General features: G+C 50.8%; 8 protein-coding genes across 8 annotated transcripts; 2 read left to right on the top strand and 6 right to left on the bottom strand.

Annotated features, from left to right (window-relative positions):
- Window positions 1-458: 458 nt before the first annotated feature.
- CDV56_107934 (tubulin-binding prefolding complex subunit PAC10) lies at window positions 459-1,303 on the bottom strand (the record flags this gene model as incomplete). Its single annotated transcript, XM_026761553.1, has 4 exons — window positions 459-581; window positions 639-872; window positions 940-1,180; window positions 1,284-1,303. 4 exons carry the CDS (start codon window positions 1,301-1,303, stop codon window positions 459-461), a joined length of 618 nt encoding a protein of 205 aa, XP_026618973.1.
- Window positions 1,304-1,614: 311 nt separating this feature from the next.
- Window positions 1,615-2,624, top strand: CDV56_107892 (TMEM199/VMA12 family protein; the record flags this gene model as incomplete). The annotated part of the gene is made up of 2 exons (XM_026761511.1): window positions 1,615-1,872; window positions 1,932-2,624. The coding sequence occupies 2 exons, from the start codon at window positions 1,615-1,617 to the stop codon at window positions 2,622-2,624; spliced, it is 951 nt and encodes a 316-aa protein (XP_026618972.1).
- A 351-nt stretch (window positions 2,625-2,975) lies between these two features.
- Window positions 2,976-4,562, bottom strand: CDV56_107834 (allantoinase alX; the record flags this gene model as incomplete). The annotated part of the gene is made up of 2 exons (XM_026761453.1): window positions 2,976-4,001; window positions 4,062-4,562. The coding sequence occupies 2 exons, from the start codon at window positions 4,560-4,562 to the stop codon at window positions 2,976-2,978; spliced, it is 1,527 nt and encodes a 508-aa protein (XP_026618971.1).
- A 3,320-nt stretch (window positions 4,563-7,882) lies between these two features.
- Window positions 7,883-10,346, bottom strand: CDV56_107606 (uncharacterized protein; the record flags this gene model as incomplete). Its single annotated transcript, XM_026761225.1, has 6 exons — window positions 7,883-8,253; window positions 8,331-8,927; window positions 9,003-9,118; window positions 9,180-9,265; window positions 9,979-10,150; window positions 10,240-10,346. The coding sequence occupies 6 exons, from the start codon at window positions 10,344-10,346 to the stop codon at window positions 7,883-7,885; spliced, it is 1,449 nt and encodes a 482-aa protein (XP_026618970.1).
- Window positions 10,347-11,072: 726 nt separating this feature from the next.
- On the bottom strand, window positions 11,073-11,556 carry CDV56_107560 (F1F0 ATP synthase subunit i; the record flags this gene model as incomplete). The annotated part of the gene is made up of 4 exons (XM_026761179.1): window positions 11,073-11,128; window positions 11,249-11,341; window positions 11,418-11,447; window positions 11,520-11,556. 4 exons carry the CDS (start codon window positions 11,554-11,556, stop codon window positions 11,073-11,075), a joined length of 216 nt encoding a protein of 71 aa, XP_026618969.1.
- A 291-nt stretch (window positions 11,557-11,847) lies between these two features.
- On the top strand, window positions 11,848-12,429 carry CDV56_107518 (DASH complex subunit SPC19; the record flags this gene model as incomplete). The annotated part of the gene is made up of 2 exons (XM_026761137.1): window positions 11,848-11,979; window positions 12,049-12,429. 2 exons carry the CDS (start codon window positions 11,848-11,850, stop codon window positions 12,427-12,429), a joined length of 513 nt encoding a protein of 170 aa, XP_026618968.1.
- Window positions 12,430-13,033: 604 nt separating this feature from the next.
- Window positions 13,034-15,352, bottom strand: CDV56_107396 (tRNA methyltransferase RSM22; the record flags this gene model as incomplete). Its single annotated transcript, XM_026761015.1, has 1 exon — window positions 13,034-15,352. The coding sequence occupies one exon, from the start codon at window positions 15,350-15,352 to the stop codon at window positions 13,034-13,036; it is 2,319 nt and encodes a 772-aa protein (XP_026618967.1).
- A 543-nt stretch (window positions 15,353-15,895) lies between these two features.
- On the bottom strand, window positions 15,896-17,051 carry CDV56_107309 (uncharacterized protein; the record flags this gene model as incomplete). Its single annotated transcript, XM_026760928.1, has 4 exons — window positions 15,896-16,279; window positions 16,339-16,644; window positions 16,740-16,889; window positions 16,986-17,051. The coding sequence occupies 4 exons, from the start codon at window positions 17,049-17,051 to the stop codon at window positions 15,896-15,898; spliced, it is 906 nt and encodes a 301-aa protein (XP_026618966.1).
- Window positions 17,052-17,147: the final 96 nt, after the last annotated feature.

Genomic DNA, 17,147 nt, shown 5'->3' with positions numbered 1-17,147 from the left:
CATGACTGTTATTTTCTGGTTGGTGCATGATATATGATGCTACAATTTCATTTTGAACCGACTCCTTCCTTCCGGATGAGTCTACTTCATACTGGTGATTAGAAGAAGTGAAGCTTTTACGTCGCTTGATTAGCGGTTATTAATAATAGAATGAATGGAATCTTGCGGGAATAGCATGGCCGGCGAACAATGAAGTCCATTTATATTCCCAATTCAGTGTAGCATGGCTGATGGGCCACATGATTCTACCCCACTGGTGGTGGTTGCCCGATGACCATGACCATTAGGCTTTTGGATGTACTAATGAAGAAGATACCGCTTCAGCAATCCAATCCCGAAAGGTCGGTCATCATAGAATACGGAGGAGAAAAGGCGAGTGTCTCCTCGTCGGATATGAGTGGTCTACAAGGCGCTCGTCAAGGCATGAATTGAGGAAATGCATTTCTGACTTAAAACACTTAGCCACCTGGCTTGCGCTTGTCGGTCGGTTCTTCATCGTCATCCCCCTTGCCTTCAGCCTTTTCTTTCCGCCGCTGTACAACGTCCCAGTTATAGACACGAGCGGTAGCGACTTCGATCGTCTATTTCAAAGGTCAGTCGAAACTCAACAGGAAAAGAAACAGTACTCCTGTACGCACAGTAATCTGCTCCCTCAGAAACTCCAAATCCTCGTCACAGTTTGCTAGACTCTGCTCTGCCGCAGAGAGCTTCTCCGAGAGCATCGTCTCGGCCTCGGCGATGGGGTACGCGAGCATGACGTTCGCCCCGAGCCAGAGGTATACTTCGTCCGTGTCGGCGGGGGAGATTTGCGCGCGCGCGTAGAGGGTATCGTTTAACTCGAAGCTGGTTTCGAGGGTTGAGGAGGAATTTGCCTGCCATTACCCGTCTTCAGCATGGAATTACTGCAAAGTGGTATTAGTCGGTGACTCGGTGACCTACTTCTTTCTGCATCTTCAGGAACCGCACCACGTCTAATGTCTTCTTGATGTCGGGGATCTTCTCTCGGAGTCCCGCCGCTCGGCGCTGGGTGTTGAGCTCCATGAATTGGTATTTGGAGATCATCTCCTGGAAGCGCTGTAGGGTGGGTTCCACGTCTGCGCGCGAGGCGACATAGTCGCTGACATTGTCGATGAAGGGGGCGACGGGGATACCGCGCGGGTTTGTTTGTGTTGTTACGGTGCTGGATTTGGAGCGTTGTCAGTTCTGGAGGGTTGGTGGATTGGACTGGAGGGGTATGTGAGGAGGTGAACTTTTTTTTTCTTCTCCGTCGTGTCCCAACTTACCTGGATTTCTTGTCTGCCATTGTGGAGTTGAGTGACGGCAGACAAAGTCCGAGCCCCAGAGTTAAGATATTATCTGTGTAGAGAGGGATATGGCGAAAGAGGGCCGGTCTGAGGATGGCAGGCGATGAAGCCGGTGATATTATTGATTGGAGGTGATGGATGTGGGGGAGCTCAGTTGCCTAATCGGGCAAGGTTCCATCATCGTCATTTACGCCCGGCCAAGTTTCCATCAACTACAACGATGTACTGGTGTTCATAACTAACAGTCTATGAAACATGGCCTGAAACTCCCATCTATCGTGTCGACATCCAACCACCCACCACAAACACCATGGTCCTCCTCGTCACCACCACTCATATCATCTCCGCACTCGAGGCCATCCCACCCTCTTCTCGCAAGGAGCTGGACCTCCCCGACTCTCTGAGTATCAACTCCCCAATTTCGCACGAGCAAGTGATCCGTCTATCACACTACTTCCGCAATGGAGCGAACAGCACCAGTCCCGACCCTAAACCGGACAGAAGCCTCAACGCGCTCCTCCGCGGCACAAAAGTCTACATCCCTCCTCCGCCTAAGAAACCCGAGCCTGTACGTTCTACCCATCTCTCCCTCGCCCTACACCAAGTGTTAACCAATATGATCGCCAGAGTCCCGAGTACCTCGCCCTAAAGGCCCGCCTCCTCGCCGCCGCCGAAGCAGACGCCTACAACCGCATGACAGCCATAACATTCACATCCTCCGCACCAGGGCACAGCGGGCCCTCACCGATCTTCTCCTCCTCCACTCCGACTCTCTCCGCCCTCCACGATTCCAAAGCACACGCCGGAGATACGGAGTCCGCAGACCCGCTCACCCCTTCGCTGGTACTGAACATTTTCCTCTCGGTGCTCATCACCGGGTTCAGCGTGTACTGGGCGCTGACGAGCTTCCATACCCCTGATATCCTGGTGAACTCTGTATCCTCATTGTGGCGGGGGCAGCCACCCAGCAAAGCGAGCGTGACTAGGGTGAGTGGGGGCGCGTCGGAGCCGGTGCGGGTTCTGGTGTCCCTGTTCGCCGCGCTGATGGTGGGTGTGGCGGAGGTGTTGATCTATGCGATTTATCTCCAAAAGATTGACAAGGCGCGGGCGCGTGAGAGGCGCATCAGGGAGCGGAAGGAGGTGGTGGAGAGTGATGAGGTCGGGGGTCGAACCGGGAAGAAGGATGAGGAGGAAATCCAGAGAATTGATGGAGAGCAGGAGACGATATGGGGGAGGGGTGCGAATGGAGGCGTGCGGCGGAGGGTGAGGGAGAAATGGGAGGAGAAGGAGAGGAAACATGATAATGGGGGATTACTGTAAGTTACGATTTCGTGCTACGTTGACAATCGAGGCAAATCACAGAACTGGCGTTACTCGTCAGAATGTTTCAAATCTCTGGGGGCACCAGAGCTGAAATGACAAACAGAGTCATGAATCAATGCATGGTATTCGTCTATCAAAATCTAACCTCAAATCTACAGCGGCGCTTGTGGTATCAGAATCAGCGGACATGCTGCTGCTCAGGTCATTATAATTAATGGTCATCAATGACGCGGCGCGTCGTGCATCGTTTCATCACGTCAACAGGTTGGGAAAAATCGTTTTTGTTCAGACTGGCAGACTGTCAACAGTCTCGATCGGGGACATTGGTATCAGGGAAAATAAAAAGAATCAAACCCGCTTCTCGAGCAGAAGGTGACCGGTTGGGGTCTTTGCGACGAAACCATCGTCTCGGCTGAAGACCTTTTGGCCTCGCACCCAAGTTTCGCGGACCATGCCTCGAAGGGTACGGCCCTGGTATGGGGAGCACTTGTTGCGGAAGAGCATGGTGCTGGGCTCAACGACCCATTTGGCGGCGTCGTCAAAGACACAGATATCAGCGTCGAAGCCCGGAACGAGGTCCCCCTTTTGGCTCTGCAGGCCGACCTGCGCTGCGGTGTTGGCACAGCACAACCGGACAATGTCCTGAAGGGCACGCTTGGTGTTGGCGTCATCCGGGGCGGAAGTCAGGCCCTTGCGACGGCTGAGCTCGGTCCACATGATAGGGAGTCCGAGACCGACGGAGGAGATTCCACCCCAGGCGGAGAAGAAGCTGCCGGGGTTTTCGACCTCGCCATTTGCGGCATAGTGACCGGGAATATGGGATGGCAGGAGTTTCAGGTCCGGTGTGCAGGGAGAGTGGTCCGACACTACGGTCTTGATGACTCCGTCCTCGGCATGGCGTTCGAGTTCGGCCCAGAGGTTGTCCTGATTCACCTTTGAGCGGATGGGAGGGCAGCACTTGTGGCGCGTGTCACCATCGCGAATCTCTTCAGCAGCGAGGGACAGATAGTGGAAGCATGTTTCGGCTGTGATCTTGACACCATCGGCGCGGGCTTGGCGCAAGAGAGGAATCACCTCCATAGCCGATAGGTGGACAATGTGCAGGGGGAGGTTGGGAGCCAAGTGAGCCAGTGACAGGATCTCCTGCACGGCGCAAGTCTCGAAGACTGAGGGGCGGGAGGCAAGGAAAGTGGAGTAAGCTTCCACGGGACCTGCTGGGGCGGCAGGGGGGTCGGAAGTACTGACCGCGTCTCCAACCGAGGCCGCGATGGGGGGTAACATCTCTGCGTGGAACATGAGGGTTGTTGGTTCATCGGCCAACTCCGTCATAGCCAATTTGATATCCTCGGACGAGACGGCGGGGAACTCTTCCACCTGTCAAAGAATGACACGGTCAGTGTGCAGTGAAGAACGCAAGAGGAGACAGATACATACACCGCTGTCGATAAGGAAACCCTTGAAACCGCGCACACCCTGCTGGACCAGGGCCTTAAGCTCGCCAGTATTGCCGGGGATGATACCGCCATAGAAGCCAACATCCACCCAGCACTTGCCCTCGGCGGCCTGAATCTTTTCCTTCAGGCCGGCGACGGTTGTGGTTGGAGGAATGGCATTCAACGGCATATCAATCACGGTGGTGACACCACCAAAGGCGGCGGCCTGGGTCCCAGTGTAGAAGCCCTCCCACTCTGTCCGGCCAGGCTCATTGAGGTGCACATGTGCATCGACCAAACCAGGTAAGAGGACATGAGGGGAATAGTCGGTATATGGAGTCCCCGTGGGGAAGTCAGAAGCAGGGATGACCGAGTCAAAGACTGCAGTGATCTTGCCAGTGGCACGGGAGATAACAATGGTGGCCGATGTCAAACGGCCGGAGATAACGGCGCGCGAGGAGGCCACCACGGAGATTGAGGGCATCTGAGAGGAAGCCTCCATGGTGAAGGGGTATAGAGGAAAGGGATATATGGAGAAAGAATGATGGAGTGACTGAGGAGAGGAGAGGAGAGGAACGGAGTAGTGAGAGAGAAAGAGACTCTGCCCTTTCCTCTACGGAAAATTGGCGGGTGCTTGTTGATTGAGTGCTGATAAGGGAGGATAAGAAGATAAAGAAGTCGTGATAGTTGATAAGGATAAGAAAAATGTTCTGGAACCGCCACTCGGCAGAAAATCGGGGGAAGTCGAGACAACTAAAAGAAGAAAGCACGCAAAGCCTATCTGTAGAAATTCCTATTATTACCATGGCTGACCAGAAAGGATTCAACACTTATATACCAGAAGACCCGGATACGATCGAGTAATCCAGAACGCCGTCCACGAGGGTACGTGGGCCATCCGCACAGCCAGAAGGGGGAAACGAGATCACGATCCTCCGAAATACCCACCGTTTCAGTTTGGATTACTCGATGGGAATTATCCTTCAAAGACTGGCTTCGGTTGTCGCCTGAACAAAGAGCCTTGTGTCTCTGGCTCAGGCTCTTATTCCAGTAACTCTGACAGTCGAAATATACTTATTCTTTCAAGTACGATCGCCCCTCCATACTACTCACAAGCCTAACATACACATTGTACGGAGTTCAGTGTGCACCGTCTGGATACCCTCATGCTTACCACATCCGGTTATCGGAATGCAAGTCCACCGTCAAAGTGGCAAGCGATCCGTAAAATACCGACTGTGTAAAAGTTTCATACTTCGAAACAATGGCCGAACTTCCGGGCCAATCACAAATCTTTCCACCATTTGATGCCTGACGGGCGAGGCACTCCATCGGGCGCCTCCGCTGGTTCGATCGGGCATCTCCCTGCAGATTTCTCATCCCTCTTACTCGATCGAAACGCCTGGGCCGTTTTCTTTTACTCGATCGAAATGAGTTGACGGTAGAATCAGGATGAGTGTGGTAGACATTACTCTTTTTATCATCATTGGGTGCTTCGCAAGACTCAACGGTCTCGAATAATCTGGCCTCTCCCCCTCTTTTCGGCGTCCTCCGTAAAGTTTGACTTGAGATCTGGTCGTCCTTCGTCCGCAAGTCGGATAGATTGCAAGAGTCAGTGTATCAACAAAGGTCCATCCTGACTCGTTATAATGCAGCATGTCGAGTACTATCTTGATAATCGTAGTATATTGTCATGCTTATTCGATCATTTTCGCCGATTGCATCAGGGATCGTCAAGGTGATATCAGCACGTCCGTTCAATTCTGTCAATCTGATTCAACATGAGGCGACTGTGCCTGCTTCGGATCAATGCGCCGCTCTAGCTTTCCCTATCACTGCCGTGTTGCCTCCTCATGGATACTGAAAGCAATCCCAAATCCTCGTCTGACTTTGACCGCGTATACGCCATTCATCAGGTTCCACACTATAATGATTCAGAGGACTTGCTCATGCTGGGCTAGTGTAAGGATAGTCGACGGATTGTTAAACGAATGAATCGCAGCCACATCGAAACGTCTTTTGAGCCTTCGTGTCTTCTTTTGTTTGGTACTTTTGCGGCTGCAGACAAACCTGCCAGTCGGCACCAGATCCAGAGGCTCGTGCCTCAGCGCTCAGGGCTTGAGGGCAGCAGCTGACCTGTAAATAGACAGTGTAACGTTAGCATACCTCGTCTTCAGGAACTGGTCACCAATGAAACGAATTACCAGGGTAAGAGAGACATGTCAAGTTTAACAGACGTCAATCCTTCAGGACAAGGCCTTCTTAGCAGGAAGGCTTGAGCTGTAAACTGACAGCTATAGGTGCAGTGCTGGTGCCGCACTGAGTCGTCAGTCTGGTACTCTTTGAGATTGAACACCGGTTTCAGGCACTCCAGCCTACCTCAAAAGAGATTGAGAACTGGCTGTATCGGCGCGACCAGGGATGATCGGTCATTGTAACGATTTCACGTTTGGGAATATATGATCTGACGTCGGAAGGGAACAAAACTAAAAGGGATGTATCTCGTAGTGCAGGGATATATATTCTCCCATACTGAGAGATGTCTGCGAAAGTCCGATGGTAATACTTATATGATACCTTTCATTAATCGACGATTCAATCTCATATTGGCATCGGCTCATTCAAAAAGAAGCATTCCTCAATCAGTGAGCAATGGCATCTTTTCAGGAACTAACTCAGAGGTTGCACCTGTCGTCTTCTTCCATGTTTCTTGTGGATTGGCGGAATGCTTACTGATCCTCTCATGCAAGAGCCATGTTTCCAAAACCAATCTACCCACTCACATCAAACGAGGAATGACGCGATCACCTATCAGCCATTGAGAATTGAGAACTCGTCTGTCTTGATGAATACCAGAAAAGTGAAAAGCCCTCGGAATTGATTTGAACGAGCGATCCACCGGACCGACCCGCCGGCAAGTGGGCCAAAGCCGCCAAACAAGGTAAAACATGAAGTATGACAGGATGAGAATCGTTGACCGTACTCCTAAACATGGAGAGAAGGCAGGCAATACCTAAAGTCAATCCAATTTATTGATGAAGACTGGGAAAAATCCGCTTTCAAGGTTCTTCTTCACTGAAAAATGCAGATCCAGCGTAGCGCATTTCTGCTTGGGAGTGCCAGGGTCCTGCGTACATGCGCTACGCTAAACCATTAGATGTCGAGGCTATCATTTAGGAAAATAAGTTGATATTGGCTTCTTGGGCACGCTCAGATTAGGTACTTGACATTTGATGAGGTCACCACGCTATGATGGTATCGCAGTTTTGGACTGAACGCACATGTATCTGGTCATTGTATGGTCCCCACAGAAATTGCGGGATGCGTTAGCTAGAAATGGGTGTCCGCATTGGCAATGGCAGCTATCTGACCTTCAAATTGACGTCTTGTCAACGGAGATGCCTTGCTGAAATTGTATGCTGAGAGCGAGTATTGAGATGAGACTGATGGCTAAAGCCTACTTCAGCTGTATAGATGCGATGACAACAATACCTGAATCATAGGATCTTGAGATCAGGAGGCAAGAGGGAGTCTTGAGCTGTTTTCCAGACAAGCCTCCTATGTGAGATGAGGAATACGCACAAAAGACCGGGAGGAAGAGTTCTCTGATTTTGGATCATAGAGCACCAGGTACGAAATGCACTTTGACAATGCATCCTAATTGAGACGACCTGACCTGACCCCTCTGGTGCCTCCACAAGTCAACAACTCCCATCATTGAATATTCCTAGGCAATATAGATATCTTTTTGCCAGCCCTAAGGTAAAGCCACTGCGCACTTGTCTATGCCTATCGGAATTGAAAGGATATTAATTATTCAACTCAATCTTCATCCCCGGCAACGCTCTCCGAAGTAACGCCGTCCAACTCCTTGAACTCGAGATGTGCTTCACCGTCAGAAGGGTTCGCGTACATCTTTGCCAGCCATTCAAGCATATCTTCCCAAGCCTTCGGCATGATGCATTCTGTATTCAGCGCCTCACCAGACGAGTAGCAATTGCAGCCGTGTTCTTGGAAGCCTGGCACGGGGAAGCCAACAGGTTTGTCGGAGAGCACATAAGCGCGGCAGCGCGAGGAGACGAAAGAGGTGAACGATGATGGCACAGCCGGGCTCTCCTCTACAAGTTCGATATGGGTGTGATGGAGAGGGTTGGACAATGCGATGGCGGATATGTATGGTCTCCAGGAATCCCCTTTCCAAGAGCTTTTGTCAGCAGGTTTCCTACAACAGCTCGGACATAGAGCGAGAAGGGTAAATGGTAGAGCATACACTCAGCTTCGAGATACCGAATCATTCCTAGACCTCCCTCGGACAAGCCAATGATGTCGATCTTCGCGTCCTCCCTGACGAGGCGGCCGCGGGCTGAGAGTATCTCTTCGAAAACGTAGGCAACATGTTCCTGCCAGTCTTCGTTCGAAGGGATTTTGTTTCGACGGGTCATCGTCAACGGCGAATCGACAGCCGAGGACCGTGGAAGGGTGAGCCAGGTTTGATGAGTGACTGCTCGACCGGAACCACAGTGCCAAATCAGCTGACCTGTATTCGCCAGAATTAGAGCAGTGTCTGCATCCTTAAAATTTGAATTGGCATTTCTGAAGACTGCTTCGGATTTCTGTCCAAGGAGTGCTCTCGCAAAAGCCACAGCTGAACCTGCGTTGATGCCCTCTGTGCCTATAGTACGGTAGGCCCAGATACCAAGGTCCTGAATGGGCTCCCCAAGGACAACGACGACGCGGGATGCGCGAGCTAGGTTCGCAGAGACCCAAATTGGAACATGAGGATCTTTAGGACCAGAAGAGAGAGGAAGTCGGATAGTAGTGAGTCCCAGACTGCGCAGACGCGAGGAGACGATAGTGCGAATGCATTCTAGTTATGTCAGTGGACCAAGCCGTTTTGAGACCTTGGATTGAAGAAGAGTTCTAGAAAGAATGTGAATCCTACCATTCATGGCCCCACGTTGTAGATCGTTCCATCGGTCATTTCTATTGATCTTGAACTGGAATTCCTGTTCGGGATTGGCAATCTTTCTGATCTGATCCTTTTCATTGATGAAGTACCTGCGACATGTGCATTAGAATTGACTGGCAAAAGATTCAACCCTGTCTGGCCGTCCCTTACCCAAGTTTCTCCAAGTCAGCAGGGAATACAGGGTCTTGAGGCAGATCCTGTCGACGGTAAACAAACATCATCAAGGATCGCGTTGCCTGCTTTCTCAGATTGCAGCTTGAAAGATTTAAGAAAGAATCAAGAACTTTGATAGGTTTACCCTGGAAGAAGAAGTGATGAGTGAAGCTCTGTGAGTTTCCAGCTAAGAGAATGTAGGAATAGAACGAAATCTATGGTGGGAGAGGTAGTGGGTAGTTGAATTGGAGAAAGTGGTAGGTGATGAGAGCTGCAAGTATCCGAGGAAATACAATAGTGAGAGACGGTTGTTTGCTTTGGGTGAATATGGATTGATTTCGCTTTTGTTCAACTGCCCTATAATGGCTCAGCTCAGGCTGAATGTGTTAGACAGATGTCTTAATTATATTTGAGTGAATTTACATACCACCAGACCAAAGATTCACCTAGCCTCACCAGCAACCTTAAAGTGTATCATACCGGCATAACTTCACCCATCTACCACCAAGGCTTAATGACTCAAGTGTTCAGAATGAAATTTCTCAATCGAGCATCGCATTTATTGTACATTTCTCGGAAAAGGAAAGGAGGAGAAAACGCCTTTGTGCAAACCGGCCGTCCCAAAATTGCCAACATAATACAACTTGCAAAGTAGAAGGACTCTACCAGCTCGCCTTCTTCACACCAGGGAGTTCACCATTAAGCGCTTGCTGACGGAATTGATACTGTGACAAACAATCTGAATTAGCCAACCCGCTCAGAACATCGACAATCACCAAGCAAGATCTTCACTTACTCTCGCAATTCTAAAATCGCGTATCACACTCCTGGCGATTCCTCCTGCGACACATCTGTTCTTGATCTGCGTCGGCCGGGTGTAGGCGTGCATCTGAGAGAGCTGAAGCTGAGCCTGGGCACGGATACGCTGAGGGAGGGTAGTGTTGCGGATGATGTAGCGGAGAGCTTGACTACATAATGTGAAGAGGCCGGATTAGCTCTGAATGTCTTTTGCAAGCTTCCTAGCCGAAGGCCCATGGGCAGTCTAGGGTGGCCATACCGATCAGGTTCATATTGCTCGAAGACCTTGCGCTTCGTGTGATCGCGGATCACGCGGGCATTGATAAATCCGCTGAGGTCCAGCTTCTTCGACCTGAAGTGTGACATGGTGAATAGTGGAATGAACGTTAAGAAGTAGCTCTCTTCGCTGTCAAATGAAAGTCTTGGAGCATTGGCGCAATGGGAAGCGGTTCAAACGGAGCGGCGGAGTTGGCAAAATGTGCCTTCCAGATCGGGATTAGCCCCGGATGGCCCAGATGTGAGGTCGAAATGATCGATCCGATAGATATTGTGCTCTGAAGAATATGATTATGCTGCGTATCAAACTGCATATGTTTTAGTCTAATCAGATGCTACGAATCTGGCATGCGACAGTCCTTTCGAATACTCTAACATTGAACAGGCCACTTAGACTAGGGCGTGATCGCAACAGAAACCATAAGCCACCAATAGACAATCTCGCTTTTCACGATTCCATGAGTGACAATTAGAGGTAGTCTGTACTTGTTCCTGCCAGGTGGTTGAGAGCTGGACTGTACGCCTCTACACGCTCCTACAATGCCAGTCCGGTTCTGGAGAGCCGCGAGATAGTCCATGAGCGAGGCTCAATTACCGAAGAGTACGTGCGACACAGACCGGGAATGAGATCACGGAAGCAATTGTACACCTTGACTATTCATCAGAGTACCCCAATGCGGTAAATTCTATATGCTGGTACAGGCTGGTTGCACGCGAACTCAGAGCGAAGTGCAACAGCAATGCAGGAGTGATGCCACCATTGACCGTCCTCTTTCCTCCGCCATACTGGTATCATTGAATATTTTTGAAATGAAATCAGTGCTTGACGTTCTTAGCGTTAGGGTTGCGGGGATCGTTCTTGAACTCCTCGGCTAGAAAAGTAGCAAAGTCAGTCATTGTTGGTTGATGTGATGGAATCCAGAATGCATGGCTGAGGCGCGTCCGCAGAGGAATTCGTCCACTCTAATCGCAAGTACAAAAGGGAGCCTCACTGTTCATCAGAGCGTTGGCGAGAGAGTTGACGCCGTAGAGGATGACAACACCTGTAACAAAATCCTCGTTAGACTGGGACACTCCAGCTTTGGCTAAGATCGAGACCGCATTTCTTTCCGGTTCAATCTGCGAGATCGACATATCTGCGATGAAATCAGGATGGCATACCGGCAGCGAAGAAAGGAGCCATAGGCTTGGCTGTGATTTGAGCGGTTAGTTACTTTGCTCGGATCGCCATCGCACGATCGCAGTAGGGGTCTCATAACATACCCACAGGGGCGGGGAACTTCTTTCCGAGGAGAGACATTGTGGCTTATTATGCAATTTGAAGTTGACTTCTGGTTGCGGAGGGTTCAGAGAGTTGGTAGAGCTTGAGAACGGTGCGACGAGGAGAAGCGGAAGCAACGAGGTTTACCCGGAAGACCGATGTCCGGCCGCTTTTACGGAGTGGGCACTGAACGAGTGCCGCTTTAACCGACCCGCAGACCCCTCAGCAGCGAGTAAACAATGAAGAGGAACAGCATGCGAGAAGTCTTGTTGTTACAAACACCAACATATCTACACCCCAGACAAAGATAATAGTAGCGGATGCTCCAACATGGCCGCATCTCTTCAAGCCTCAGTTGACTCACTTCAATCCTCGTTACAAACCCTCGACTCATTTATCACTACCCTCGACTCCGCTGTTAGCGACTTTCCCCGGTTGTGCAAGGTCTTGCAGTCGACGCGGGTAAGAGACATGAAACCATGACAAGCCCGTCATTTTCATTGATTTGCTGATGCTTGGATTGGATGCTAGCACTTTGAACTCCTTCCCGAACCTACTCTGCGCGAAGCACAGCAGTCACTCTTGGATGAAATCACACCGAGTATCGCACATCTATTATCCTTAGCATCAAACCATGTCGAAAAGCTCTCCCGTCGCGAACAGGCCCTTAAAGCTAAATGCGAGCTCCAGGAGGGCCGACTTCACTCCAACGACAGCCGTCAATCTTCGAGTCGAGGTCTCGGCGCCATGCGCGATCGACAGAGACAAGAAGCTAGTAGCGCTGTCGCAAAAGCAGCGGAATACAGACGACTCGTCCAGAAGAAGGAACGGCTGAAGTATACAGTTGAACGACTGGAGCTGCAGAGTCAACACCGTGAACGTCAACTGAGAAAAAGTATGGCTTTTCAATAAGCTCACAAGCGGAGTTGGGAATGTACCCTCGATTCGAACAAAGACTTTGTCGCGAACACCACGTCTACAGGATATATTGCCTGTTTAGAAACAGACAATGAAGCCAAAGCCTGGCTATCTGCGACTATGGGATAACACCTATAAGGAAACGGGTCCACCCTGATTGTCCAAGGAGAAGCGCGTCTGGCGGGCCCAACATCAAGGTAGCATGCCTTTCGATCACTACCGAACGGACTTTGCGAGAAATAGCAACGTGCAAACGACCCAACAGGCGCCTATGCCAACTTGAGCTGATGACTTCGGGGGCCGAGCAAAACTGCTGCTTCTAGCTGCCCTGGGAGGGCCACCGTCCATAACAACGTGACGAGTGCACGAGATCTGCATCCGTGTAGCATTGCATGCCGTTAAGAATAGCGATCCTGAGTGAAGAGCTTTATTGTGACTGCGCTCTATGCAATGATGTTCTATTGTACACACAAATGCAACACAAGTATTCCGATCCAGACTTTTCAAAGTCGTAGTATACCCATGAACCATGATACGCCACAATCCTAGGTATTCCTTTATCTCCAAAAATTGTACACTGTTGAATGATTCATGCGGCTCAATTAAGATCATCGTCCACCAGCTTGACAGTAGATTGCTTCTTCGAGGCCTGTCTGATCTTCTTCTTGTCCTGATGCTTCTTCCAGCTGGGAATCGTTTGACCCTTCTTTCTCACAGGGTTTGCTAATTCATCCCAGCCATCGGACGAGGTATGTTCCAGAGGACCATCTTCAGCTTCACCTAGAGCGGCTTTCGAAGCAGCTCGCTTCGCCAATCGTTCTTTCTTGCCCTCGCCATGCTTTTCACCGAGTCTCAAGCTCCGTGGAATGCGGGTCTTCGCACCAAGAGCCCACAAATCTCCCCAGTGGGCTTTGCGTGCATCCCTGTAAGCTTGCTTACTGTAGGAACGAGGAACGGTCCAGCGTTCAATCTTTCCTGCTGGTGTGCAAAAATCAAAGATGACGTGCCCACGGCGTTTCATTGGGGTGTAGATGGCGCGAGGGAGTGACAATGTATGGAAGTCTTGGCCGTTTTGGGCAGCCGAGGGCTCGCTAGTCACAGCGTCATCTGGAACTTCGGCGTCTTCCGAATTCATATTGCGAAGGTGCTCATATCCAGCAAAGGCTGCTTCAGCGGCCTCAGGACCTTGGACGATGTTCTTCTCCTTGCGTAGATCCACACCACGTTGAACTGCTATGTAACTAAATTTGACATCCTCATGGTTCCGATCCTTGGCGCCTAGGATTCGTTGAAGGAAAGCGGGCCTAATATATCTCTGCTCAAAATGGCAGAAGTCTCTGCGTCCCTTGGCATGGCCAGCAACGGCATACATGGGGCATTTTGCGTGGTTTGTGCAAGGGGCAATAATCATGCCTTCCTCTTTGTCAACATGCTGGTTCTCGTTAAAAGACTCGGTAAGCCCTTCGTATTGTGTAGACCCGGGACTTGAAATGTAGCGTTTCAGCAACATCTCACGAGCGCCGGCTATCGCCTCAAATCCCTTCTGGTGACCCTTCTCCAGAAGGATCAAGACTCCGCCGTTAGGATTCAGAAGAGACCAAAGGTTTTCGACATGTTCTTTCCGCATATACTCTTCCTCCAGGCCAAGCAGAGTATGTGGGGCTATTATGACATCGAATTGTTTGCGCTTGGGGGGAGCCCGCTCGTCATCAAGAGTTGGTTTCTCACGAATATGAACATAGTCGGGCAAGCGTGGAAGGAAAGTTGTGTTTTCAAGCATTATACTCGCGCGCATGCGGAGCGCTTCTGAGGCTGTGACTACCGTTGATCTACCCAATGGGATAGGATCTGTTTCGGGATGACCTGGGACCATGGCCTCCCATTCTGCACGAAGGACGTCCCTCCAAGCCAGAATTCCGGCACCACCAGCACCGGCGTCCAGGACATTGGGACCACCCTCCTGTGCAATCAGCTGACGTATCCAATCTGTGCCCAATCGCTTTCGAACCTCGACGAGAACACTCAGGGCAGACGCATACATGCCGGGGTATAAAGCTGCAATGTACGCATTTCCCTCCATCTCGCTCATGTGGCGTTGAGAAGCCTCGAGGGGAATCGGAAGCTGGGGTACCTGGGCGCGCGGAGGTGGAGTTGTGGTGGAGTGAGGTAGCAATCTGCCACCAAAAGTCCGGTGAACGACATCTGCGATATGCCTGTTCGAGAATTCGGAGAGGATGACGGAAATCGGGCCAGTTACAGTGTCTTTAGGCAAAAATACAGTGCTTGGGTCCGTAGAGAACTTTCCCTCGCTCGTCAAGGGATGCAAGCGAGGGGTCGAGTCTGGAACTGCTTCATCTTCAAATTGTTCCAGCATCAGCTCCCCGCCAAGCTGCTCTGCTACTTCTCTCGTGCGACGCATAGCGGCCGATTCTTCCACAGGAGGACCGACTTCCATATCGTAGACGAGCGGAGGTCCATCATCTTGCGCCTCAACTTTCTCATATTCGACTTCTTTCCAGCCTCCCTGGCCATCCTCCCGGAACAAGCGATCGGAATCTTTATCCTCCTCGCTCAAGTCAGCCTCCAACTCCGATTGTGGCTCGTCCACCTTGATTATCGGCTCGCCGTATAGGCGTGTATACAACCGAAGTTCGGTTTCGTTCAAATAGCCTGCTGGAAGATACTCGCCGAATTCTTGCCTCGCAGTTCGCACACGTGATTCCAAAGCTTGTTCGTTTCGATGACCGATGGTCTGGCTGAATACATGGTCGAGTTCAGGGCCTTCAAGATTCAAAACTCCTTGATACTCTTCCAACAATCCCAAATCATTCATGAGCTCCGCAAGCTCCAGCTCAGTTTCGTTGATCTTATCGATCAGAGCGTAAACGGTATCTTTTCGGTCCCCATAAGGATGCATATCTGAGGGCGTCTTGCTCGAAACATGTCTTCGCACGATCTGCCATTGCTGGGTACAGTTGCTGGAGGTACTTCTGGATAATATCGCATGTGAGGTAGAGGGTAGTGTCCTGCGCGACAAAGTGCTTTTCGGGCGTTGAGCGATGCAGTTTGCAGCTCCGCTGCGGAGCTGCTGCGATGCTGTCCGCGGCGAATTGTAGACGACTGTGCGCAGAAGATCATGCGAACATGATCGACGTGCCCTCGATGCTGGCGACCTTGATAGCATCCTAAGTCCTTCTCCCAAGCGCACCGAACCAAAAATCTGGTGAGCAATGTGAGGAAAGAAACTATAACGCCACTCGAGGAGCTTTACATGGGAAAACTTTCGCCAAGACGCAGTGTTCCTATCGGATTCCACAGCTCTCATTGGCTGCTAAGAATTTCAATGATTACATAATATATTTATCAGAATGGCAGTTTGTCCAAACAGCCGCGAGGAAGGACCGGCATTTCTTCATTCAAAAGATGTTATTGTATTCTGTTTTTGAAGTGGCTGTGGATATCATGAATCGCTGTCTGTGTCCTCAGTGCCCATTAGCACTTTCAGAGAGGACAACCATTTCATGACTTCGTGCTCAAGAGCCGTCAGTTTTGCCATGACCGCCATCAGACTAGGATCCTGGCTCTCAACACGAATCTTCTCTTTTACTTTCACCTCCTCTCCTTTCCAGACGAAGATATCGCCCATCTCGTCATGAGGGCGATGCCGTGGCCCGAACAATCGGTCTCGAATGTTGAACCCAGTAAGCGAGATATCGGTAGCAAAGGCTGTCGGCGCATGAGAAGAAGGCGCAGTGGTGTCAAGTGTTCTCAGATAGAGCACAAGAGCTGAGTCCGCAATGGAGAGGTGGAATGAGAGGTATGGCGGCAGTGGAGGGTCGAACATCTTGTAGTCCATCAGCACCAAAATCACTACCAGGCGCTTGTAAACTCGTGTGAACTCACATCCTCCTCCGCACTGGTTTCCCACCACTTGCCTTGCACATCATCGCTCTCCCCTTTCAGCATGTGCCGCGCCTCCGTAATAGTTTCATGCAAAAGATGCAGTTGACCGAAGATGAAACTGGCATCCAGTGGGTCACCGGTCCATGTGCTTACATCTACGACATCGAGGCTCTGATTGATGAGATCTCGCACGGACGACAATTGTTTAAGGACGAGCTCTGGAGCGCCAGGAGTGTTGGATAAGCATAGACGGGTAGTGGGAGTGCCACGAGCAGATGCAAGGGAGCTAAGGCGCAGTTGTATGTCCTATCACGTCGCCATCACGTTAGCAGCCACATCGCAAGTACTTGGCAGCAGAAAGCATGTTTGACGATGCAAGGAAGGGTGGCGCAGAAGCATACCCCCTTCACGATTTTGGTTCCAACTCTGGTCACGAAGCCTTTGACGCTCTCTGACCGGAGGGAGGACAGCACCAGCGTCGAGCCAGGCTCCTTCGGAGCCAGCAATGCAGCGCACTCACGAAGGCCATCCCTCAATGCCGCTAGAGAGTCCTGTAGGGATCGAAGCAGCCATTCTAGTTCCCGTGCCTAGACCAATGTTTGGTGATGAGTAATAATCTACGCACAAAGGAAACATGGGATGCGTACCAAAGCACTGGCCGCTTCCCGTTCCAACGAATCTGGAGGTAAAGGTGGGTATGCCCAAGTTGCCATCACGAATATTCACAAGTAACCCAATCAAGCTAATTGTCGTAGGTGTTCGGTTTCACCCCAAGCTCGGTGGCAATAAGAGAACTCATCAGATTGTGC

This window comes from Aspergillus thermomutatus (genome assembly GCF_002237265.1).
Source record: "Aspergillus thermomutatus strain HMR AF 39 chromosome Unknown NODE_2_2, whole genome shotgun sequence".
Lineage (NCBI taxonomy): Eukaryota > Fungi > Ascomycota > Eurotiomycetes > Eurotiales > Aspergillaceae > Aspergillus > Aspergillus thermomutatus.
The sequence above is the reverse complement of the archived record's forward strand: the minus strand, read 5'-3'. Positions and strand labels throughout refer to the sequence as shown.